We start from the raw sequence: 24,713 nt of genomic DNA, 5'->3' as shown, positions 1-24,713 counted from the left end.
TTAAAGGTGTTTCACGTGGGTCCAAGCCATATTGTTGTCTAATTTAACCTCTACCATGGATAGTCTAGAATTGGTTTTAAAAATCACAGTTGTATGAACATGGGATGATTTGTTTGCATATTTATTCACGAGCTCTATAAATATTTGGGCACATACACATAGCATATTAATATTCTTCTGGCTCCCAATCTAGTGAAAATAGAGCAGTATTTTGTTCATTTTATTTTTTAATTTAAAAAATAGTGAATATGGAATTTTGAGTTTAGTAAAATTTTATAAAGCAAACTTTATAAGTATTGTGTTTGAATTTTACAGCAGTTGAGAAATAATCTATACATTTTAAAAAATCAATTTTCAGTATATATTGATTGTATGATTTATAAAATTATGTACCTAAATATAATAACAAAATGTCTATTTTAAACAATAAATTAAATACTTTATTTTTTTTAATCCTCTGCCAGCGAACACTTGCCAAGTATTTCAATCCTTGCTATGCCACTGCTAGGTTAAAACCAACATTCATCAGCAAGGTAAGAGAATGCAGTGTTTTTTTAATTTATTCCTTTGTATATTTTTATACTAGATATAAACCTCAGTCAAGAACAGCTGAAAACGAGACATTTAAATGCATTGCATATAGAGGCTAGAGAGTGGTGTTAGGCAGGCAACCTTAACCCAGTTCTTTTGTCTTCCATGTTTTTTGGATCATCCTTATACATGTTGTGCCTTGGTGGTGGTCTGAGAGTTTAAGCTCTGAGTGAGGTAATTGGGCCACTGTTTAGGGACAGGGAATTGAAATGTAATTGCTTTTTTTTTTGAGACAAGGTCTTACTGTGTTGCCTAGGCTGGAGTGCAGTGGCGAGATCCCGGCTCACTATAGCCTTAAACTCCTGGGCTCAGGTGGTCTTCAGTCTCCCAAGTTGTTGGGATTACAGGCACACACTACTGAATCAGCTAATTTTTAACTTTTCTGTAGAGATGGGGTCTCACTTTGTTACCCAGGCTGGTCTGGAACTCCTGGCTTCAAGTAATCCTCCTGCCTAACCCAAATTATTGGGATTACAGGAGTGAGCCACCAAGCTTGGCTGTAACTGCTTCTTGATTGAGTTTCACAGATTATGAAGAGTCCCTTGTGGTTTCACTGCCTCCCTCCCTATGGTGAAAACACTAAATGGCCTTTCATTTTCAGGATTGACAGTTAAGTGGAAAGAGACAGGAGAAAGTTTTGGTCATTAATAAACAACTGCTACTTTTAGTTGTCCATTCTGTTTTCCTGAGCATTCAGGACAAGTATATGCCAGTCTTTGCACACCACAAGGATACTATTAATGCTTCTCAAGCCATATCTGTTTTTCTAGTAGCTTTGATAAGTTTGCTCAAGTCATTCTTTTTTCCCATCTTTAATGTCAAGGATTTAACAGTTTAAGAATGCTCATTATTTTTGGGAGAGAGGGGTGATTGCTTTGATACAGAACTCCCTGGGGTGGACTTTTACCTACATGCACAGGGTTTGGTTTTTTTTTTTCTTCAAGTGACTTCTATTTATATCAAGTATAGCAATTTGAGTGTAGCAGTACATGGAAAGTGGCTTAAAGAGGTACAGGGACAAGTACCTTATACTTATAGGAAGTCCTTTAGATAAAATTATGTATGTATGTATGTATTTTTGAGATGGAGTCTTGCTCTGTTGCCCGGGCTGGAGTGCAGTGGCTCAATCTTGGCTCACTGCAACCTCCGCCTCCCAGATTCCAGCTATTCTACAGGTGTGTGCCACCACACCCAGCTCACTTACTGTATTTTTAATAGAGATGGTGTTTCACCATGTTAGCCAGGATGGTCTCTATCTCCTGACCTCGTGATCCGCCCACCTCGGCCTCCCAAAGTGCTGGGATTACAGGCATGAGCCACCATGCCCAATTATATTTTATTTTATTTTTGAGACGAATTTTTGCTCTTGTTGCTCAGGCAGGAGTGCAGTGATGTGATCTCGTCTCACTCCAACCTCCACCTCCTGGGTTCAAGCGATTCTCCTGTCTCAGTCTCCCAAGTAGCTGGGATTGCATGTGCCACCATGCCCAGCTAATTTTTTTTTTTTTTTTTGTATTTTTTAGTAGAGATGGGGTTTCACCATGTTGGTCAACCTAGTCTTGAATTCCTGACCTCAGGTGATCTACCCACCTCAGCCTGCCAAAGTGCTGGGATTACAGGCATGAGCCACTGTGCCTAGATATTAACTGTTTTTTAAAATGAAGCAGAATCCTTGTCATTTGGCTGCAGAATGGGTGATAGAATATTTGTCTGCTTCACTCGCTTTTTCATGCTTTCAGACTCTTCCATGGAATGCTTCTCATGATGACAGAGGGAGTCTCCAGTGTATTTCTTGTTCAATTTTCTTTTCTCTCCAGTGCTGTTTTTTAGTGTAGGGAAGACTACTCATTTCTTTCTCAAGAGAGGCTCTTTTATGGAGATGAGTGTCTTTTCTTTGAACCAGGGTCTTGCTCTGTCTGCCCAGCCTTGAGTGCAGTGGCATAATCATAGCTCACTGCAGCCTTGACCTCCCAGGTCCAAGCTGTCCTCCCACCTCAGCCTCCCAAGTAGCTGAGAGTACAGGTGCATGCCACCATGCTTGGCTAATTTTTAAATTTTTTTTAGAGTTTGCGTCTCGCTGTGGTGCCTAGGCTGGTTTCAAACTCCTGGGCTTAAGCAGTCCTTCTGCCTCAGCCTCCCGAAGTGCTGGGATTACAGGCATGAACCACTGCATCTGTCCTAGGATGAGTACATTTTAATTTTCTTTTTATTTTCTTCTTTTTCTCAGAACATGCCACTTTAACATTTTAGTTTTCTAACCTCACAAGGTTTGACAGGTAGGCAAGTGAAAGGAGCATTGGATAAGGCCCCAGGAAATCTAGGTTCCAGCTTTGGTTCTGTTGTCTGCTGTGACTGCAGGCAAGTCACCCAACTCATTACCCTTTTATCCATGAAGAGGTAGCTTAATTATTTCCGTATTCTATTTTAATGGGCAGTTGGAAAAAAGGCAAATAATTTTGTAACATTTTTTAGTTGCCATGGGAATTTAAGGTAGTGGTAATTTCTGACAGTTGTCATTACTCTCTAAAGGGCAGCTGTGCAGACAGATGGGTCCATTAGTGAATTTGACCATTTTGTGTGTGCTTACCTGTGAATGCCAGCTTCTTGGGCAGGGATATTGTAGACAGCAAGCATGCTGAGGGTATGTCATGTTATAGTGTAATGGGCTGTGCTTTTGTCTTGAAAGCTTGAAATAGGGTCCAGTTGGCACTATTCATTTAGAACTTTTTCTTTTTTTTATTTAGGTAAATACAGCAGTCCAGTTAATCTTGGTGGCAGCTTCTTTGGCAGCTCCAGTTTTTAACTATGCTGACAGCATTTATCTTCAGATACTGTGGTAAGCTAAATTTAGAATCACTCGCTTAGAATGTCAATAGAATGACTTCCTGTGGTAGCCCTAGAATAACCTTATTCTTACAGCCTTTATTGAGCACTGACTGGATAAAGCTGTGGCTATGTTTTGTGATTGATACCATTCTTAAGCTTCCTGCCAAGTATGGGATGTAGAAGTTAGCTTTTATGCAAATTAAAAGGGATAAAAGGTACTGATAATGTGTATAAGGTTTTGGAGGAGGAAGAGATAACTTCATAGGAAGAAGAGGGAAAGTTTCAGGGAGGAAGTGGCATTTGATGCATGACGCGTAGGTGGATTGTGTAGGAAGAGACTGAGAGGAGGCCACTAGGTGAAAGACAGGGCCTAAGCCCAGGCAGAGGGTAGGAGAGTGGGTAGGGAAGCCGAGAGCAGCCTGTTGAAAGGAGTGTCGTAGGAGGGAAAACTGGAGAAAGGAGTTGGAATTTTATTATAATAATTGCTTATTTATCATCTTAAAACTGTGTCAAATTCAAGCTTTCAGAGTTCAGAATGTATCACCTTGATATTGGAGAATTATATTTTGGCACACTTTTTAACTAGAATTAAAATTATCTTGCTTGAATTCCTGGCCTCAAGCGATCTTCTTGCTTCAGCCTCCTGAGCAGCTGCAACTACAGGTGTGTGCTACCACACCTGGCTAATTTTTTTTAATTTAATTTATTTTTAATTTTTTGAGACAGGGCCTTACTCTGTTGCTCAGGCCTCTGAGATCAGTGGCCTGATCTCCACTCACTGCAACTGCTGCCTCCCAGGTTCAAGCAATTCTCCTGCCTCAACCTCCTGAGTAGCTGGGATTACAGGTGCCTGCCACCACACACAGCTAATTTTTGTATTTTTAGTACAGATGGGGTTTTGCCATGTTGGCCAGGCTGCTCTCTAACTCCTGGCCTCAATTGATCCAGCTGTCTTGGCCTCTCTAAGTGCTGGTATTACAGGTGTGAGCCGCCGCGCCCAGCCACTGATTTTTTATGTTACTATTTTTTGTGGAAACAGGGTCTTACTGCGTTGCCCAGGCTGGTCTCAAACTCCTGGCCTCAAGCAGTCCTCCCACCTTGACCTCCCAAAGTGGTAGGATTATAGTCATGAGCCACTGCCTCCAGTTAGAAATAGCAATTTTTCTAACACATGTATTTCATTGGTTTATGCATGAATTTAGAATATCAAAGTGGCATGAACAGGTTCAAGATCCAACAAAAGGGAATCTTGATTCTGCCTCACCTAATAAAAGCAGAAGTATGTGGGTGCACTAAAAAGTAATCCCCTAGCTGTGGGCATTCAGCATGCCATGGACATCAAGTGATGTCATTTCAAGGAGAATCTGGTTAAGGGTAATTTGGTAAAGAAAGCTGAAATTTATTTAAAATGACTCAGATATCTTTAGAATTCTCAAAAGCTACAGGAAATAGAGTCTGGTACTCTGAGCAGCATGGGGCAGTAGAAAGAGCACGTGGTCTTTAGAGTTGAAACCAAGTCAGGCTCAAACATAGTTCTGTTATAAGCCTTGAGGAAGTTCTCTGGGTCTTCCATTTCTTCCCCTGGAGGATGAGGTTGTTGTAAGAATAAAATGAGGATGTAAGACACCTAGAGGATGCCTGAGTAAAAATGACTGTTGATAGTAGTATTAATTTTTAGGGCTCATTACCTAGAATAATTTTGTTTGACATTACTAATTCAAATGAGGTCTTAAAGAAAAGCAGTGTATTTAGACTCTTGTAGTAAAGAAAAATTATGCCACAGAGCCCTTTTTACTTTTAAAACAGATCTTTTACATGTATTCATTATTATTCCCACTGCTACTATTTTTTAGACTTGACAACTAAATTTTATTTTATTTTTTCTATAAAAGGTGTTGTACAGCTTTTACCACAGCTGCATCAGCTTACAGTTACTATCATTATGGTCGGAAAACTGTGCAGGTGATAAAAGACTGATGAAAGTCATCCATCACCGTTAGCAAGGAAGCAATATGCATCATTGGCAATAGGGGCCGTGGAAATCTACAAGAGTTTCCCTATTTTGGTGTTCAGCTTGAAAAAGGACTTGTCAAAACCAACCATGTCTTCAAAATTTAAGTAATGTGCATTGAAAATAAGCTTTGATCATGGTCATATGCAGAATTTCCAATGTATTTTTAAATACAAATAAAACTGTAATTTAGAATTTTTAATCTCAGGTTTCTTGATTAATTTATAAGAGATCAATTATTGTCTATTTTTTTTTTCTTTTGAGATGGAGTTTCATTCTTGTTGCCCAGGCTGGAGTGCAATGGTGTGATCTCGGCTCACTGCAACCTCTGCCTCCCGGGTTCAAGCGATTCTCCTCCCTCAGCCTCCCAAGTAGCTGAGATTACAAACATGCACCACCATTCCTGGCTAATTTTGTATTTTTAGTAGAGACAGTTTCTCCATGTTGGTCAGGCAGGTCTCAAACTCCCGACCTCAGGTGATATGCCTGCCTCAGCCTCCCAAAGTGCTGGGATTACAGGTGTGAGCCACTGCATCCAGCCATCAGTGTTTTTTATGTTTTTTAAAAACATAGTCCATAGCATGGACAGAGTTGACACCTCTTCTAAGTGAAATTTGGATTGCTCACAAAATACTAGGAAATGTCTTGGGGTTCAAATATATATCCTACACACTGGGCAATACATTTTTGTGTTTGATTTGTAGATCTGTGTATACATTAGCAGTTTTCATGTAGTTAACACCTGATCATTTGGTATAATGAAAGTGAAGTTAGTTGTGAATGAAGTGAAGTTATAAAAGAGATTTAAAATGCAGTAGGTTTTTAAGATAATAAACAGAATAGAAGGTATGAAATTCATTTTTAGTAGTCTTCCAAAATCTCAGGTGCCTAATAATTTAAGTATCAGGACAACAGGCAACAAAGGTAGTTGAGCTAGGAGAATATGTTGAATCTAAAAGGCAGTGAGTTACATCCTGCCTTCCACTGTGTTTCTGACATAGCAATGTTTGTTTGATATTGGAACCTGTACTCATATATTATGTAAATAATATCAAGCTGTATATTTTTCAAAGGTTTTTTAAACTTTGGAAAATCTTCTTTTGTTAAGAAGTTAAAGGAATAAAAGAGCTGCAAAAAAAAATTGTACCTTCAACTCGGATTGTTCCATATAACATACTTCTCCTTTGCTGTTACGTAAGTTTTACGATTCACAAAGTCCGTTTATGTACATCACTTACATTTAAATTGTAAAAATAATTAGTTTGACCATCTGACTTTAAATGACATTCTTGCTACACCTCATGTTTAGGAGAATGTGGGATATGGGGAAGGGGAGATGAAGACCATGTCCAGTGGTAACCGGTTGCTGCTGCTTAAGAGTAGAGGCCTACTGCTGCCCATTGTCCCTGGTTTTAATCCAAGCCTATTATGGAATCCTGCAGTGAGATTATCCATTCTCAGCCTGTTGAGCTGCATTAAATCAGAACGGGAGGCTGTAAGTAAAACTCACCCCTCCTGGCCAGGCATTCTGCACCAGTGTCCCTTTGTGGCTTGCTGGTCCTGGCTTCTTTGTTCTCAGACCAGCAGCTGAGCTGCACTTGGCTTAGAGCATACTGAAGCCTGCAGCCACGGACACTGCCTGCCATTGAATCAGATGGAGGGGGTTGAAAAGGCAGAGAAGTGGGACATGTAGCTGGCTATTCTCGCTCTCTGGAGAATAGCGTTATTGTTAGTAGTAAGGCTGGAGGTGGACTTCCCACTGTGGAACCACCCAAGATGCACACTGAGTCTCTGCATTAGTGACAGGTAAACCACGTAAGAATAATGTTTTAAAAAGGAAGGACTTGAAGTAGTTTTGGGAAAATTTAGAACTTTGCACCTTGTTATGCTTATTTATGGTTTAGTGTTGATGCCATTTGGAGTGACTTACGGGTTGGACCCATAATCTCTATATTATTAAGGTCTCAATCTGGCTCTGGTTAATAAACTGTCCACTTCAACCTTAGGAAAATGGTCCAAGTCTCCTCAGGCTTTTGGATACTGAATTGTTATAAAACATCAATTCTGCCAGTTTATAAAACATTGAAATTATATTAGACATGTCTGAATATATACTTGCATATAGACTCAAAAATGATGAAAATTCATTTCAGTGTCTTCACAGAATAGACTTAATCTTGATAGTAAGCTTAAAAATAAACATTAGTGTTATTTAATTACATGTCTGTAGTAATTAGATTTTTGGCTTTTGCAGTGTGTTTTGAGCTGGGGCTTCATTCCTGAGCCCAAGCAATCCTTTCATCTCAGCTTCCCGAGTAGCTAGGATTACAGGTGCACACCAACCTTGCTTTGCAGTTTTGTTTTTTTGTGTGTATTTTTTATTTTTTTACAAGCCCACAACTAACATCATAGCTTTGCGCAACAGCTGGTGGAGATCTTTGAAATCATTTAGTCCAATTCTCTTGGTTATATTTGTGATGAAACTAGGGATCTAGCTTAAAGTTTGGGGAAGCTCTTTCAAAACTTCATACACTGGAAATACATAGTGCAGTTCAGTTTTAGCTTCTGCAGCTTGTTTGGAAACAAAAGATACATGGGATTCAAACTTGATTTCTTTTCTTCTTACAGTAGAGGTAAATGCTATTGTGGGTTGAATTGTGTCTCCCAAGAAAGATATGTTCAAGTTCAAACCCCCAGTACTGTACATGTGACCTTATTTGGAAATAGGGTCTTTTTAGATGCAATCAAATTAGGACAAGGTCATACTGGATTACAGTGGGCCTTAACCCAATAACTAGTTTTTTTGGTAAGAAAAAGGAAATGTGAACAGAGAGACAGAGAATATGTGAGATGATGGAGGGATAGATTGGAATGATGTCTGCAAGCTAAGGAATACCGAGCATTGCTGCCGACCGTCTGAAGCTAGGAGAGGAGGGAAAAACCCCACTGATGGTTTGATTTTGGATTTCTGGCCTGAACTGTAGGAAAATAAATTTCTGTTGTTTTAAGCCAGTTTTACCGGTTTGTGGTGACTTGTTACAGCCGCTGCAGGAAATTAATAAATGCTGATGTTGAAAATTAAAATCTAGAAATATGGCTTTAATTATAATTTCACAGAACCATTTTTTCCCCAGAGTTTGTATAAATGTGAAAAAGTAGAGGATAGAGTGGATGCATCCCACATGAAGACACAAATTATTGAGGCATTGTTTGATGTAATTATGGCAGAGAAATTCTTTGGCTTCTAGCTAGAGCCTCGGGTTCTCTTTTGCTCATTTCTTCCCTCTAATTAAGAAAAAAGATTTCCAAAAGTTTATGCTTCCTAAAAAATGAATGTATAGTTCATTTGTCCATTTAGTCTTAGGTGGAATGCAGTAAACACTGATTTTAAAGAACAGCCTTCCTTTCCCTGTGTTTGACAAATGTTGCCAGAAAACTGGTTTTAACTGTACAGATGGAAATACATGTTCTTGCCATGTCCTGAAATGGAACTAATAAACCCAGAAGGCCTTACGAAGCAACCACTAGCTCTCCCCCTTATCCCAGCTCTCAGGAACTGGAACTGGAAATCCACTGGAATTGATTTCTTGAATTAACAGAGCTCATTATGCCTCAGCCAGAGCTTGATTATGAAGGAGCTTCCGCTGGAAAGACGTGAGGATGTGATTTCTAACATGGCCGAGGAGGCTGGGTTATGCAGTTTCCCTGTTTCATCCCTTTCTCCTTCCATACACTATTGTACTGGGTAGAGGGGCACTGACTGCTGAAAACCCCAAATGAAACAACACACAAGAAGGCCCGGCGGCAGTGGGAGTGATCTGGCATCTACCATCAGGTTTCTGGGAACAGAGAGTGAAGTAGAAGGAAGGGAGGGCATTTGTTCCTTGGACTGAGAAACTCAATGTGGCAAGTTCCATGTATGCCCAAGACATTCTAGCTTCACCGGAATTAGAAACCCTAGGAGCGGATGCGGTCGTTTTTGACTCTGTATCTTCCTTACTGCGCTCAGATGCAGTTCGATTGGAGGCGTTAGCCCAGAAGCTGGCCTAACTGACCGTCTGGAGCCCCAGCGGGTAGTCAAAGGCCGGGTTTTTGTAGGCCAGCAAGTGTGTGTCGCAGCGCTGCAGGCGGAGCGTCCGGCCCCGCCTGCAGAGACAAGCGGACAGCACCAAGGTGCTGACGAGCAGCAGGCCGCTGGTAGCGCACAGCCCCGCTAGCAGAAGCGCGAAGCTGGGCTTGGTGGTGAAGGCGGTGCACGCGCTCCTCCAGCCCGAGGACAGCGGCTGGCTCAGGCCCGCCCTGTTGGCCGCCAGCACGCACACGCGATAGGTGGTGCCCGGCGACAGCCCGTACAGAGGGTGCTGCCGGGCCGTGGCGTAGATGACCCCCACCACCGACTGGTTCCCCATCCAGCCTTCTGCAGAGTAGTGGATCTGGTACCCGTGCACCACCGAGTTGGGGGCACACCAGTGGACCAGCGCCGACGTGTCCGTGGTCTCCGTCACCCTCTGCAGCCTAGGCGGGTCTGGGATGGTGTCTTCCCCGCTGAGGCCGGGGCACCGACACCGCGAGCGCCTCTGCAGCTCCGCACACGGAGTCTGCAGGTGCTTGCAGGGGTGGTAATCACAGGGGACGTCCTGGTAAGGTGCTCCCACCTCCTCCTTCGTCCCCTCCTCCTCCTCACTGTAGTCATCCAGCAGAAAGACTGGAATCCCGCCCTCAGAAGGAGTCGGGTTGGGGACCTGGGGGGTGACCTGTGTCCTCTGGCCGGGCTGAGGTGAGCGTATGTGGTTCCACGAGGTAGGGAAGGGGCCTAGGTGCTTGCTGGCCAGTGGGGTGGAGGCAGCTGAAATGTCAGGCTCAAGGACAAGGCCGGGGACATGTTCTCCTCGCTGCTGGATCCTGGTGGTGCTGGCAGCCCTGGGGAAAACGCTGGAGTTGCTGTGACCTGCTACGGAGTTGGTCGTGGAGGGGGCAGTCCCCTCCCCTGCATTGCTGTGCGGCCATGCAGCTATCGTGCGAGAGCCCACAGGGACGGTAGGGGCCTTGGAGACATTCTGCTGGCCTCCTGCAGGTCGGGTGTCAGAAGCTGCACTGGATGTGACAGTGGGACCCTGTGTGTAGGTGGAGGGGTCAAACCAGGGTAGGTGCGAAGCCTGGAGGGTGATGCTTTGGTCAGACTGGCACACTCCGGGCAGCTGGGAGAGTGACAGGGAGGCTGAGAAGGGGCTGCTGGATCCCGCAGCTGGTGTGCATACAGTGTCTGCTGCCCTGGAGGGGAGGCCAACCAGTTAGAAGAGTCTGGCTTCAGGGACAAGTCTGTACAGAGCTTTGAATTTTCATTGCTGGCATCACCCCCTGCCAAGCCCATCAATGCATCTCTGCCAGGCACCTCAGGGCACACATGCCGCATACATCACGTCACTGATTCTGGGAAACCTTTGGAGGAAGCTCCTATCCTCACTCCCACTGGGCAGAGAAGCAAACAGAAGTTTAGAAGGAGGAACTAGTTGCCCAAGACGCTAGCTAGCAATGGCAGAGCCTACACCCGGGGCAGGCACTGTGAGAGGGAGTCCAGATTCTCTGAGTGTCGGGTGTCATTTTGTTCTCACCTGTCTGCTTCCTGGCAAGTGAGCACTAGTAATGAAAACCGTACTTATACTATAGGTACCATTTCTGAGTGCTTACCACATGCCAGGGGCCTGTTCCTCACACTCTACTGTGTCAACTAATGTAGTCTGCACTACTTATGCGGGAGACTCTATTACCCCATTTTACAGATGAGAGGGTAGAGGCCAAAGTAATTCAGAGAGGTGAAATAACTCAGCTCAAATCAACAGTAGTAAGTAGGCCAGGCACAGTGGCTTATGCCTGGAGTCCTAGCACTTTGGGAGGCCCAGGTAGGAGGATCACTTGAAGCCAGGACTTGGAGACCAGCCTGGTCAACATAGTGAGACCTCGTCTCTACCAAAACAAACAAAACAGAACAAACAAAAAAACCGTAGCCAGGTATGGTGGCACATGGCTGTGGTCCCAGCTACTAGGGTGAGGCAGGAAGGTTGTTTGAGCCCAAGAGTATGAGGCTGCAGTAAGCCATGATCATGCCACTGCACTCCAACCTGGGTGACAGAGCAAGACCCCATCTCTAAAAAAAAAATTAATGAAATAGTGCTAAGTAGGATGAAGCTGGACTCTGGCTCCAGAGCCTGTACTGTAAGCTTCATCATTAATACCGTGATGAGACCTTTGACTGCAAAGGGCCTAGGTGCTTCTCTTTGGAGGCAATGTGGGGTTGGGGGGCAGACTGCGCCCCACTTCACAGCTAGTCTTGGGTAGGAGACGAGAAAAGAATCTTGGCTGGGTGTGGTGGTTCATGCCTGTAATCTCAACTCTTTGGGAGGCCCAGATGAGAGGATCCCTTGAGTCCAGGAGTTTGAGACCAGCCTGGGTAACATGGTGAGATCCCCATCTCTACAAAAATAAAAATAAAATTAGCTGGGTGTGGTGGCTTGCACCTGTGGTCCCAGCTACTCCAGAAGCTGAGGGATGATCACTGAACCCAGGAGGTTGAGGCTACAGTGAGACATGATCGTACCACTGCACTCCAGTTTGGACACCAGAGCAAGACCTTGTCTACAAACAAGCAAACAAAAAGAATCCTGCAGGATGGTGGGGGTGGGGGCCGGGGGTTGCCTCCCAAGGTGTAGTGGTTACCTGGTGGAACTGGTTTGAAAGCGCTTGGGACTAGGGGTGTTCCCAGCCTCCCAGCTCCCACCGTCTCCTGGTGGCCAGCCTAGATGTGGCTCCCCACTGCATAAACAGCTCTTCTAGCCAGTAGCCATCATAGGAATTTCCCAGGTGAGCTCTGTAAGCCCACGGGCCTAAGACTTGATAAACCAGGAGCAGGAGGCCAGGTTCCATCTTGAGGATTCAGTAGGGCCCAATGGTTAAGCCAGACTACACTTCCCAGCCTCCCTTGCAGGTAGATGTGGCTCCTGGCCAATGAATGTGAGTGGAAGTAAGGAGTATCACCTCCCAGCCTGGCTCACTAAAAACCTCCATGTCTGCTCCTCCATGTTCTTTGCCCCTTCTGGCTGGCTGGAATGGAGGCAGCTTCCATCACCTGGGTCCCTGAGTGTGACTACATGGGGGAGGCTGTCCAGCCCAACATGGCTGAAGTGCCCAGCATGGTCACGAGAGCAAGACGTAAGCTGGAGAACTTCAGGTCCTGAAGGCTGACCCTCACCTCTCAGCCATCTGCTTTGTAAATGTGTTACCTGCTTAGGACAGTTCTCTTTGCATCCATGAGGAGCCAAGACAAGTCACAGCTGCAAGTGAGGGGGTTGCCGAAGAGGTTGACCGTTAGGACCTGGGAGGAATCCAGGGTCCAAGGAGGGAAGGAACTCAAGTTGCAGCTGAAATACATACAAAAAATCAATTAAGTCAGGTTTTTACAATTGGATCAAAGATATTCCCAGAGATGCATGGTGTCAGAACCATTCTGATAGGGGTTGGAGAATACTGCTTCGGGCAAAACTCTTAATGACCTCGGACTTCATTTTTTGCCCTCTGTTGTAAAATGGAGATACCAACCTAACAGGAAATATACCTCATCAACTGGGGACAATATTTCCATGACCAATGGTTGTATCAAAAAGAGTGTGTGTTGGCCAGGCACAGTGGCTCACACCTGTAATCCCAGCACTTTGGGAGGCCACGGTGGGTGGATTATTTGAGGTCAACAGCTTGAGACCAGCCTGGCCAACATGGTGAAACCTTGTCTGTATTAAAAATACAAAAATTAGCCAGGCAGTAGTGGCATGCCTGTAATCCCAGCTATTCGAAGGGCTGAGGCAGGAGAATCACTTGAGCCTGGGAGGTGGAGGTTACAGAGAGCCAAGATCGTGCTACTGTACTCCAGTCTGGGCAAGAGAGTGAGACCCTGTCTCAGAAAACAAACAACAACCAAAAGAGTGTGTGATGAGGAAAGTGTTTGTAAATGCAAATCTCTACATACAAGTAGATGTTGTTATTATGGACCAATATTATTGCCTGTGGCTGGTGACATTCAACGCCAGTCCTTTGGAAGATGCTTCATTTAAGTGCATCAGTGAACTCTTGCTAAGTAAAGCATATCCCCCAAACTTAGTAACTTAAAACAATAAATAGTTATTCTTTCATATGATTCTGTGGGTTGGCTCAGTGGTTCTTGTGGTCTGGATTAGCTCAGCTGGGACCAGATGATCTGGGATGGCCTCACGTGTAAGCCTCAACTGGGTGTGCTGGAACCTCTCTCCATGTGTCTGTCATCACCCAGGAGGCTAGCCTGGGCTTGTTCACATGGTTGTGGAGGGACCCCCAACGGCAGGAGAGGGCAGGTCCCAGTGCTCCATTGCTCTCTAGTTTCTGCTTACATCACATTTGCTAATGTCCCACTGGCCCAAGCAAATCACAAGGCCAAGCCCAGCTTCAAGAGGTAGAGCAACAGACTCCTTGAAATATGGGGCCCGGTGTGATGGCTCATGCCTGTAATCATAGCCCTTTGGGAGGCCAAGGTCGGAGCATCACTTGCAGCCAGGAGTTTCAGACCAGCGTAGGCAACATAGCAAGACCCTGTCTCTACAGAAAAAATATTAACAATTATCCAGGTGTGGTGGAGTACACTTGTGGTCCCAGCTACTTGGGAGGCTGAGCTGGAAGGATTGCTTGAGCCCATGAGTTAGAGGTTACAGTGAGCCACGGTTGTGCCACTGCACTGCAGCCTTGCCTCTAAATAATTTAAATTAAAAAATATATAGATATATATAGCAGGCGCTGCAATCATGTTGGAAAGAGATGTGCGTACAGGGATGGGAGGAATTACTGAGGCCATTTTTGCAGATAGTCTACCACACCTAGCAGTGGCAGATCTGCTCCTAGCTCCCTTCTTTCTTCCCCCGAGTCTCACAGAGTGTTTAGCCTTGACTTCTCCACTCCCAGAGTCTCCTGGACCTCCCAGATTTTGCCTCCTTTACACGTACTGAGTTATAATTCATCATGGGCAACGGGAGCTGCATTTTACCGTCAAGTCTCTTCTGAGCAAAGGCTGGCTTTCCTTTATCTGCCTGGGAACCTGCCTCCTACTACTCTGGGAAGTGTTCTGGGAAAAGAAGGACATGTCACTCAGATCTGCTCTATCACTTCTGGCCAGTGGGAAAGTGACAGTCACTTTGGGAAAACCAAATATATGTGTGTGTGCCATTTATATTAAGACTGAAGCCATACTTGCATATACGTGTGTGTGTGTGTGTGTGTGTGCTTGTTTTTTGCAGATTTTACATAGCTAGAATGGAAATCTTAGAATGAGAGTTCAATCAGTATTTTTCTGTGCAAAGGAAATGCTTTTCTTTTTCCCTGAAGTGGACGAGGAAGAGGATTACATATTGTTTTGAGTAACACTGCTGAGTCCTTTACCTACATTGTCTCACTGACATCATTATGACAACTTAGTGAGGTAGACAGCATATTACGTGCTCTAACATGTAGAACATGTAGAAAGGAAAATTCTTGTACCTTCTTAGGGAAAAAGGTACAATGCACTTTGGTGGTTCTTTCTGCCACCCAGTGCCACCTACATGTGATAAAGTCCACATGCTGAGGAAGGACAGAGCCTGGCTGGTCGCTGATGCATGTCACATTCGGGTATTCCCTACATCTGGCAGGGCCCTAGTGTGGAAGAAGTCCCCATTTGCTCTCCTAAATAATTTCTATTGGAGAACTGCTAATAGAAATTGCAGATATTTCCATGTCACTTTCCAGTAGTTCCATGTCATTTACAATCATTAAAACAATGAAAGTTATTAGACTTACTGGTAGATTTTGTCACTTAAGGTGATAAAGAAGCACGCACACACGCGTGCACACACACACATCACTCTTCTGATAAGAGTGAACTGTGGCCACGCGCAGGGGCTCACGTCTGTAATCCCAGCACTTTGGGAGACCGAGACGGGTGGATCATGAGGTCAGGAGATTGAGACTATCCTGGCCAACATGGTGAAATACAGAAAAGTTAATTAGGTGTGGTGGCACACGCCTGTAATCCCAGCTTCTCAGCAGGCTGCAGCAGGAGAATAGCTTGAACCCGGGAGGTGGAGGTTGCAGTGAGCCAAGATCGTACCACTGCACTCCAGCCTGGTGATAAGAGTGAGACTCCGTCTCAAAAAAAAAAAAAAAAAAAAAAAAAAGAGTGGACCCACACACAGACTTCACCAGATTGTCAAAGAGTAAAGAGTACAAACTATAAATGAAAATAAGACCACCTTGCTCTAAAATGGGGCCCGTGAAGATGGAAGCGTGTTAGAAGACAGTAATGAAGATGATGGGAAATGAGAGGACTTGATTTAGAGCTGCCCTAAAAGGTCGAAGGGAAGGGGGCTGGTGCAGGAGCTGCTGGGGATGGAAATGGGATGAGTGGGACTTGATGCCTGCAGTGACCCTTCTGCCCCTTTCACCTGGCTCCCTTGGGAATGAATGTCACTGATGTCCCACATTTTGCCAAATCCTGTGCTCCCTCCCATTCTCAGCTGACCAGGGCTCCTGATGATCTTGCCAACCACTCCTCCCTCCTTCAGCACTCTCTTCTCTTGACCTCCAGGACATCACATTCTCCTGGTTTTTCTGCTACTTCACTGGTCATACGTTCTTGGTCTCCTTTTCTGTTTTTTCTTCATCCCGACATTAAGAGTTGGGGTTCTGCCGAGCGCGGTGGCTCACACCTGCCATCCTAGCACTTTGGGAGGCCGAGGCAGGTAGATCACGATGGCAGGGGTTCAAGACCAGCCTGGCCAACATGGTAAAACCCCGTCTCTACTAAAAATACAAAAAATCAGTTGGGCATGGTGGCAGGCACCTGTAATCCCAGCCACTCAGGAGGCTGAGGCAGGAGAATCGCTTGAACCCAGGAAGCGGAGGTTGCAGTGAGCCGAAATTGAGCTACTGCACTCCAGCCTGGGCGACAGTGAGAGACACCTTCTCAAAAAAAAAAAAAGTTGGGGTTCTTTAAGGCTTAGTTCTGGGCCCTCATCTCTCTATACTCTCTCCCTGGTGATCTCATGAACTCCTTTGGCTTCAAATATCATCTTAATACTATTTGTACCTCTGGCTCAGACTCTCCTCCTCCAGGCTTCAGTCTGATGCAGCATTGTGTTTAAGGTATCAGATGTGGAGCCAAACTGCCTGAGCTCAAATTCTGATTCTGCTATTTACTAGCTATGTGAACTGAGGAAAGTTATTCAACATCTCTGTATCTCAGTGCTTTCATCTGTGAAATGGGAATAATGACTGAGAATCCTCCCTGTCTGGATTGCTGCAAGAGTAAATACTTTAATATATGCTTAGAACTATGCCTGCCAGGATACAAGAGGTTCATGTTATTATTATGGAACATTTCCACTGGATGCCTCATAGATCTTTACTATCCAGCAGGCAATTAAATACACGATTCTGGGGCTCATCAGAAGGCCTTGGCTAGAGATATTCAACTAAGCATCCTCAGCACAGAGATGGAGGAGGATGTATCAGGCTTGAGGGAAGGGGACAGTGCAGAGTAGGGCATAGTGACGAATGACCTACAAGAAAGTTGTAAGTGGAAATAGGCAAGGACATTAAGAAGGCCTAGCCAGGAAGGCTGGAGAAGCAGCAGGGCAGCATCTGGGGTCAAAGAGACAGAGAACGTCAAGAGGGAGGAAATAAACAATAGACTCCACAGACGGATGTGTCCACTGACTTGGCAGCTGATGTGGGTAGTCAGATTGCGGTGACTTGACAAGTAGAGGGACGAGCGGAAGTGGTCACCACTGCTGAACCTGGGATGCTTGCTCTTTTGGGTCTGGATGGCCTTTCTCTTCTGACATTCACTTGATAAGCTTGGACTCGTCTTTTGAGATATGGATCAATCATGCTGTTCCTGAAGAAGCCTCTCTGATCCGGTCTGATGGATCATTACTCCCACCTGCCTAATAACAGCACATGGTGCATGTCTCTGCTCTAGATCATGATGTGTTATAAATGGCAGATGTCTGCTGCCTATACTGAACTGTGAGCTCCCTGAAAGCAGTGGCCATGCTGTCATTGTCACTATCACCAAAGTCATCATGACCATCAACATAATTATCTTTATTAATATCACCACCACTATCACATCACCATTGTCACTGTCAGTGTTCTCACCACCACTAGCTTGTTTTTTGTTGTTATTGTTGTTGTTTTTTGAGATGGATTTTCGCTCTTGTTGCCCAGGCTGGAGTGCAATGGCATAATCTTGGCTCACTGCCACCTCCACTTCCCAGGTTCAAATGATTCTCCTGCCCCAGTCTCCTAAGTAGCTGGGGCTGCAGGCACATGCCACCATGCCTAGCTAATTTTGTATTTTTTTTAGTAGAGATGGGGTTTCACCCTGTTGGCCAGGCTGGTCTCGAACTCCTGACATCAGGTGATCCACCCACCTCAGCCTCCCAAAGTGCTGGGATTACAGGCGCACATGAGCCACCATGCCCGGCCTCACCACCACTATTATATCATACAATCGTCACTATCCTCGCCATTATAATTAGCGCCACCACTCATCATCATCACCATCATCATCACTACCAGTGCCATCAACGTCACTGACATCAAGCAGCATCAACACCGTCACCGTCACTGTCATCCCCATCAGCATCACCATTAGGACCACCACCATCATCTTCACTAATTTTATAGGACAAATACCATGTGCCAGGCACTGAGCTAAGTGCGCTACATAAACCATATGCTTTTTTTCTCATGAAAAGACCCAAAGCAAAGTGTTATTGTCATAGCTCTATTTTACAGATAAAGAAACGGCTTGATATTTGTATCCCGGCACTTTACACAGTTCTTGGGTTTTTATCGAGCTCAAAGGAGTCTGAGCCAGAGATAGAAAGAATTTCCCCTCACAACATTGTGTGCTCAATAGCTATTTATTGAATAAAGGAAAGAATGAGTGAATGGTTCTGACTTTGCTTTGAAAAACTATTCATCCTTTTAGAAGAATAATTCCATCTTTAGTGACTGCATTGTGTAAAACAGGAGTAACAAGACCTGCCCCTAGACTTCCCAGGGATTTTCTGAAAATATCAATACTTTCATCCCTAGACCCACTCAAATTCTGGCAGGGACTGAACTTGCATGACATGTGCAGAAGAAGGTGGATCCAGACAGAGAGGAGACCTGAGGTCCTCCTTGCCTTTTCCTGCTGTCAATTTCTAAGTCTGGGCTTAAAATAAACTTTAAAGGCACAGGAGTTTTGTGCTCTAATACTGCTCTGGACGGGACTGAGTTGCAAGGCTAGATGGCTGCGTGGACTCTCTGGGACCTGCCTAAGATATCACCCAAAGGGTGGGGAAAAACAAAGCCCCAGAGAGGATTTAGAAGAGTAGTGGGAGAAAAATTAAGGTCTGGTTTGTTCTGTAAAATTCAACATAGTACAATGGGCAAAAATCAGTCATGTGATTAAGAGATGTGCCTCCAAAGCACTTACTTCTGGAACAGAAGGACCTGTAGATGCGGAGTGTCTTGAAAGATGTGTGTGGCGACAGAAGCAAGTGCTGGCGAGTCCTGACAGTCCAGCTGCTGCAGGTTGGGGGTCATCTTGAAAATGTCCCCCTCCAGGGTCGTCAGCCGAGGCATCTTCCTCAGGTGGAGGGATGTGAGCTTTGGCAGGTCTCTGAGCCACCCTGACTCAACTGAAACACAAAGGGGAAACTGCCCACTACTCCAGAAGGCACAAACCCAGGAGGCCAGCATGGCATGAAGGAAAGAGGGAGGAAGGAAAGAGAGTGGCAAAGTGAGTGGTGAAGGTCATTGCTGAGCATGGGCACAGTTAGCAGCTCTGGGAATCACAGAAGCATGGCCATTTCAGCCGGAAGGGCGCTCAGGGATAACCAGTCCTTCCTTCTTCCAATCTGAGTCAAGGCTAGAGAGGGGATTGATTGGCCCAAGGCCACATAACTGGAAAGGGGCAGAGATAAGGCTTGAACCCAGGACACTGTCTCCAAGTCTGTTGCTGCCTCACACTCTCATTAAAGTTCACACGAAAAATAACCATAAGTCCCTCTGATGTCTCTGTCAGGAGTGGGGAACTTCTGCAAAACATAATTATGGAGGCAAGGGGCCCCAGAAACCTAGTTCTGCGGCTCTCTTAACAAGTGGAGAATGTGCCCCCACCCCTCTGTAGTCCCCATTCTAGCTGTTTTTTCTCTTTGTCTGTGATGGAACAGGTGGCTGTAGACACGTGAAGTGTTTTTAAAAAATAGTAAAACCAACCTTGTGCATCAAAGAACACCGTGAACAGGAGACCGGTTATCCTCACCACTCTCCTGTGTCTTGTTTGAGTGATTCAACGTTCACAGAAACGGTTTTGCCCAACCAGGTAGAGAAATCAATGAAATCGTCCTGGAAGCCTCAGTCACCGCAGCTAACTGCATGTCTGCAGCTCGGTTTTTCTATTAATCAGCCGCAAAGCATGCACTACTTCCCCATTCCACAAGCACTGACCCAGCCATGCTGGGAAGCAGTAGAACCGCGTGGTTAAAGTTTTCGGCTCTCCCAGAATGCCTGGGTTCAGATTTGCTCAATGAGCTGTGAGACCACAGGCGAGTTTCACCTTTCTGTGCTTTGGCTTTGGGGCCCTCATATGTAAAACGGAGATAGTAACGGTTCCCACTTCTTAGGACTCAAAGTGACTCCTGTGTGGCGCTTCAGACTGGGCCCGCTTGCTCGAAAAATGTAGCTGGTGTTTTTTTGTTTGTTTTGTTTCTAATGCTGCTGCGAGCTGAGCACCCGGGTCACCCCTCGAGGAAGAACGCAGCCCTGCCCCCAGGAGTGAACGCGCAGTCTGGCTCTGCGCTCAGAGCGGCTGAAAAGGCGGGACACCCGGACTCACCCCGCTCGAGGAACGTGCCGCTGAGATCCAGGACCTCGAGCGTGGCCAGGGGCGCGCCGTCCTCTCCAGCGAACGCCGCCTCGGCGATGCCCCCCTGGGGGCCGCGACCCAGCGCGGTGAAGGAGAGGTTGAGGAGCTGCAGCGCAGGGAAGCAGGCGAAGGTCCGGGGCTGCAGCGCCTGCAGCGGGTTCCCGGCGAGCGCCAGGGCGCGGAGGCTGCTCAGCGCGGGTCCGGCGCACGGCGGCAGGGCGGCCAACTGGTTGCAGCTGAGGTCCAGGGTGCGCAGCCCCGCCGGCCCGCCCGGGCCCCAGCGCAGCGCGGCGATGTAGTTGTGGCGGAGGGCCAGCACCTGCAGCTGCTCCAGGTGGCCGAGCTCCGACGCACTCAGGGCGCGCAGCAGGTTGTGGCTGGCGTCGAGCCTGCGCAGTGTGCGCGGTAGGCAACCGGGCAGGCGCTCCAGGCTGCGGTTCGCCAGGCTCAAGGCCGTCGCCTCCGCGGCGGGCAGCCCCTTGCAGGGCGAGTCGGTGGCGTTGCTGCCACTGCTCCCCCAGGGGCCCTGCTGAGTGACCCGGAAGAGCGGGACCCTCTCCTGGGGAGCGTCTGCCCAGCTGGGGCGCAGCACCACCACCAGCAGCAGCAGGGCTTGCCGCATGGCCTCTGGGGAGAGAACAGCAGGACGCCCGTTAAATCCACAGGAACCCCCGAACAAAGGGGCAGATGCGCGTCCCACCCCCACCCCAAGGGCCCTGTGGAGGAGCACAGGCCCTGGATGTTCCCTGAAGGGCAGCGAGACGTTCCCAGAGTCGCCTGGTGTGCAGTGACCTCGCCCCTGTCTGCTTCTGCCCTGTCGTCTCCCCCTGGAGCGCCGTGGTACCGCCTGCTCTTCCTCCTCTCAGGGATGCCTTTCCCTCTTCTTGTGGGAGGGACGCCTTCCTCATCTGTCCAGTCTGGGCCTGAATCTCTCCATAACTCCCTCCGTTTATGTACCCCCATCCTGTGAGCTTCTGCAGGAAAGGGATGCCCCCTTTTACTGCTGCAAACTCTCCCCAGGTAAACAGTCACTGATCCATAAACGTGAATACCCTCAGGAAGAACCTCTGCTTGGATAGAAACATGGACTCGAGGAAGATTTTGTCAGTCCATCAGCTCTCAGTTACACCGCTTTTCCCCATCAGAACTGCCCAACCACAGGGGAATCCTAGTTTGCCTAAAACAAGTCCTGGAGTCCGTTTCTTGGGAGCATGCTCAGGGTTGCCTTCAGAAGAAAGCAGCCCTGGAAGCCCAAGCCCTGTGGACCCCGGAGACCCTGCAGCCAGGCATTTCCGGGTCCCATGTGGTTCCAACAGAATCCAGAGCCCCCAGTATTAGCCCTGCCCAGGAGGAATGGCTGAGGGCTGCTAGTCATGGAGTTTCTAGGGTACCTAGGGTTGCACAGGTCGGCTGGGAGATCAAGCCGAGGTAGATCCGGCAGCCATGGGCTCGCTTGGGAGTGGCAAAGTTGCTGTTAACCAGGGGCTGACCACGAGGTCACTGCTCGATATCCCTCATGACTGCAGATGTATATTTCTGCTCAACTCTCTGAGCCAACCAGCAGATCTCCGAGCAACCACACAGGCTCCAGGGGAAGGGACTCCCTTCTGCTAGCTGGGGACGAGGGCAGTGAGAAAGATCTTGGAACCTGAAGCCAGGAGCGTGTGTGTCCAGCAGTGTGTCGTGCTCACCTGAAGGTGGTCCTTTTGGAGTGCGGCTCCTCTGGATGCACCTCTGCAGTTCTCAGTCCTGTTTTGTAGATTCCAGGGACCAGTGATTTGGACGGCAACTCAGCTCTGAACTCCACAGGGAGGCCTGTCTCCAAGCTACCTCTCTCCCACAACCCCCAACCGCTGAGAGGGCTTGAGATACTCCAGCCTTTCCCATGCCCCTCCTTTCCCGTCAAGACACCGTTGGCTTTAGCCGACACCCTCATTGCTCAGCTCCCTCTTCTCCCGCTAGGGCCTGTGCCTGCCCCTTCCCAGGCTTGGCACCTCCTCCTAGCCCTCCCCATCTTCACCTTTCCTAACACCACCTTTCCCAGGTTGGAGAAATGAAAGGAGTCAGCGCTGAGGGCTAGTGGAGTGCAGTGAGGCAGACCAGCGCTGTCACCTCTCCGGAATCTGATCCTTCCTGCCAGGTGGCTCCCATTTCCCGGGATGGCTGGAGGCTGAATGATGAGCCAGCAAGAAAAGCAAGCCATTTCTCCCAAAGGAGCATCCAAGTCTAGAGGAAGCTTGTAGGGATTTCCAGGAAAAAGTAGCAGGAGAGGGGATCCTCAGAAGGGTCTGGGGCGGGAGCAGGCTCAAACCAGACCCAGGAGGCCCCAAGGAGAGTTTGTTTGGTGGCTTTGAGACCCCACTCAGTGACAGTGTGGACGTTCGTCTCTCATAAGGAGTGAGAATAAACAGAGGGCAGAAATGCAGAAAGGACATTGCCGCTCCATGCCTGGGAGGATGGGTCCTGATTACCAGTAGCCCCAGGTCTCCCGAAGACGTGATGCTTGAGTAAGCTTTATTTAGGGCACGTTTGTTTAGAGCAGACAGCACTTCTCTCCCCCAAAGTCCCAAGGCAGAGCCCAGTCATTTCCTCTGAGGGCCTTTGATCTGCACCCACTCCTCATCCCGCCCAGCCTCGTCTGAGAGTTCATCAAGGTTAATGAGCCCCAGCATCGAATGAGCCCCAGCATCGTGTGACAGATGCTGAGACCAGACAGACCCCGAGACCAGAATTGTACGTATCTTTCCTCTTATTAGACCTTATCTGGGCAGCCCTGAGGCATTCCAGGATACCTCAGAAACTGGCCTGTTAGGGTTGATTGGATAACTGGAAATTCCTTTGAGGCCTTTCCACCCAAAGCCTGCAAAATATCCTTCCAGTCTCAGTGCCAGCTAGGACCCAGCTGCTCAGAAGCAGGGAGGGGCTGCTCTGTGCTCCCCAGCCTGGGGCTCATGCAGTCACCTCCCAGGGAGCCTGGGCCCAGGCCCCAGAGGTGGAAACACATGCCATGGTGACCCAGCCAGGTGGGAAGGAGAAGTCAGGGAGAGGTGGGGTCAGCATGCAGGCCAGTGGGCAGCCTGCTTCCTTTCTGCCTTTGCACCGAGAGCTCCACGCCCAAGAATTAACATGAAGTCAGGCATGGTGGCTTATGCCTGTAATCCCAGCATGTTGGGAGGCTGAGGCAGGCAGGCAGGAGTTCAAGACAAGCCTGGGTGACATAGCAAGACCTCGTCTCCATCAAACAAACAAACGAACAAACAGAATTAGAACATCGTGTTTCCTTCAGAGTCAAACCAGCCAGTTCCACCCATGAAGGCGACTGACCATGCTGAGGCCAGCAGGGACTTGAGGAGTCCAGGCAGGACTTTCCCAGATGAAAGGGAGCCAAGTCCATCCCGGTTTGAACAGAGACCCTGAGGAGGAAGGAAGCTGGTTCACCTTGGAGGCCTATAAAACAGGAGCTCGGGGAGCCATGCCGAGGTGCCACTCCTCTGTGCACCAGTGGGCAAGGGTTCTGGAGCAGCCTTGACTGAGGAGTCCTCCTGACGTCACCATCCTGTGCTTTCCTGAAGCCCCAGGTCTTCAGAGCCGACTTCTTGTCACTGCTGTTGCTGGCCAGTTTGCCAGTAGTGGCAAGGGCCTAGCCTGGCTGGGCTGACGTGAGGTTGGCCCTCTGGATTGCCCCTGTTGCCCTGGTCATACCCAACCCTGGCGCACACATCCTTGGCAAGCTGCCCCATTCGGCTTCTGAGCTGGGGAGGGTGATGGCAGATGCATGTGGCAGGGTTTGCTTATCGGTCTTTCTGGGGTAGTGGGTTGGCTTTGCCCCAGTGGGTACACTCTGCTGGGCATCATCATCCCCCTTTTTAAAATTGAGCACCTACTGTAGTCAGATCCTAATGCCATATGCATGGTCCCATCTAATCCTCCCAGGTACTCACTATTATACCTATGTTACAGATGAAGAAACTGAGGCTTGCTAAGGTTTTGTGCTCTAGATTCTGGAGCACATATGGGTGAGATTTAACCACTGTCTTTTTTTTTGAAACAGAGTGTCCCTCTGTCACCCAGCCTGGAGTGCAATGGCACAGTTGTGGCTCACTGCAACCTCTGCCTCCCAGGTTCAAGTGATTCTCATGCCTCAGCCTCTCAAGTAGCTGGGATTACAGGCATGCACCATCATGCCTGGCTAATTTGGGGAGGGTATTTTTAGTAGAGATGGGGTTTCACCATGTTGGCCAGGCTGGTCCGGAACTCCTGGCCTCAAGTGATTCACTCACCTTGGCCTCCCAAAGTGCAGGGATTACAGAC

General features: G+C 47.5%; 2 protein-coding genes across 3 annotated transcripts in view; one reads left to right on the top strand and one right to left on the bottom strand.

Moving 5' to 3' along the window:
• The window catches only part of CRLS1 (cardiolipin synthase 1), a 32,552-nt gene extending 24,903 nt beyond the window's left edge, over nt 1-7,649 (top strand). For both annotated transcript variants that reach the window (XM_012455417.3, XM_021665747.2), the window contains exons 5-7: nt 465-533; nt 3,336-3,427; nt 5,310-7,649. In XM_012455417.3, the coding sequence (XP_012310840.1) occupies nt 465-533; nt 3,336-3,427; nt 5,310-5,394 (246 nt within the window). In that variant the 3' untranslated portion in view covers nt 5,395-7,649. The remainder of the gene's footprint in view (nt 1-464; nt 534-3,335; nt 3,428-5,309) is intronic.
• Nucleotides 7,650-8,258: 609 nt separating this feature from the next.
• On the bottom strand, nt 8,259-22,323 carry LRRN4 (leucine rich repeat neuronal 4). Its single transcript, XM_012455418.2, has 5 exons — nt 22,094-22,323; nt 20,373-21,029; nt 18,969-19,173; nt 12,706-12,843; nt 8,259-10,699 (listed from the first exon to the last, which is right to left on the bottom strand). The coding sequence occupies exons 2-5, from the start codon at nt 21,022-21,024 to the stop codon at nt 9,475-9,477; spliced, it is 2,220 nt and encodes a 739-aa protein (XP_012310841.1). The 5' UTR covers nt 21,025-21,029; nt 22,094-22,323; the 3' UTR covers nt 8,259-9,474.
• Between the last annotated feature and the right edge of the window lie 2,390 nt (nt 22,324-24,713).

The sequence above is a fragment of the Aotus nancymaae genome, unplaced genomic scaffold (assembly GCF_030222135.1).
Source record: "Aotus nancymaae isolate 86718 unplaced genomic scaffold, 86718_ANA_hifiasm-v0.15.2.pri h1tg000029l, whole genome shotgun sequence".
Classification (NCBI taxonomy): Eukaryota; Metazoa; Chordata; class Mammalia; order Primates; family Aotidae; genus Aotus; species Aotus nancymaae.
This window is presented reverse-complemented; position numbering and strand designations above follow the sequence as displayed.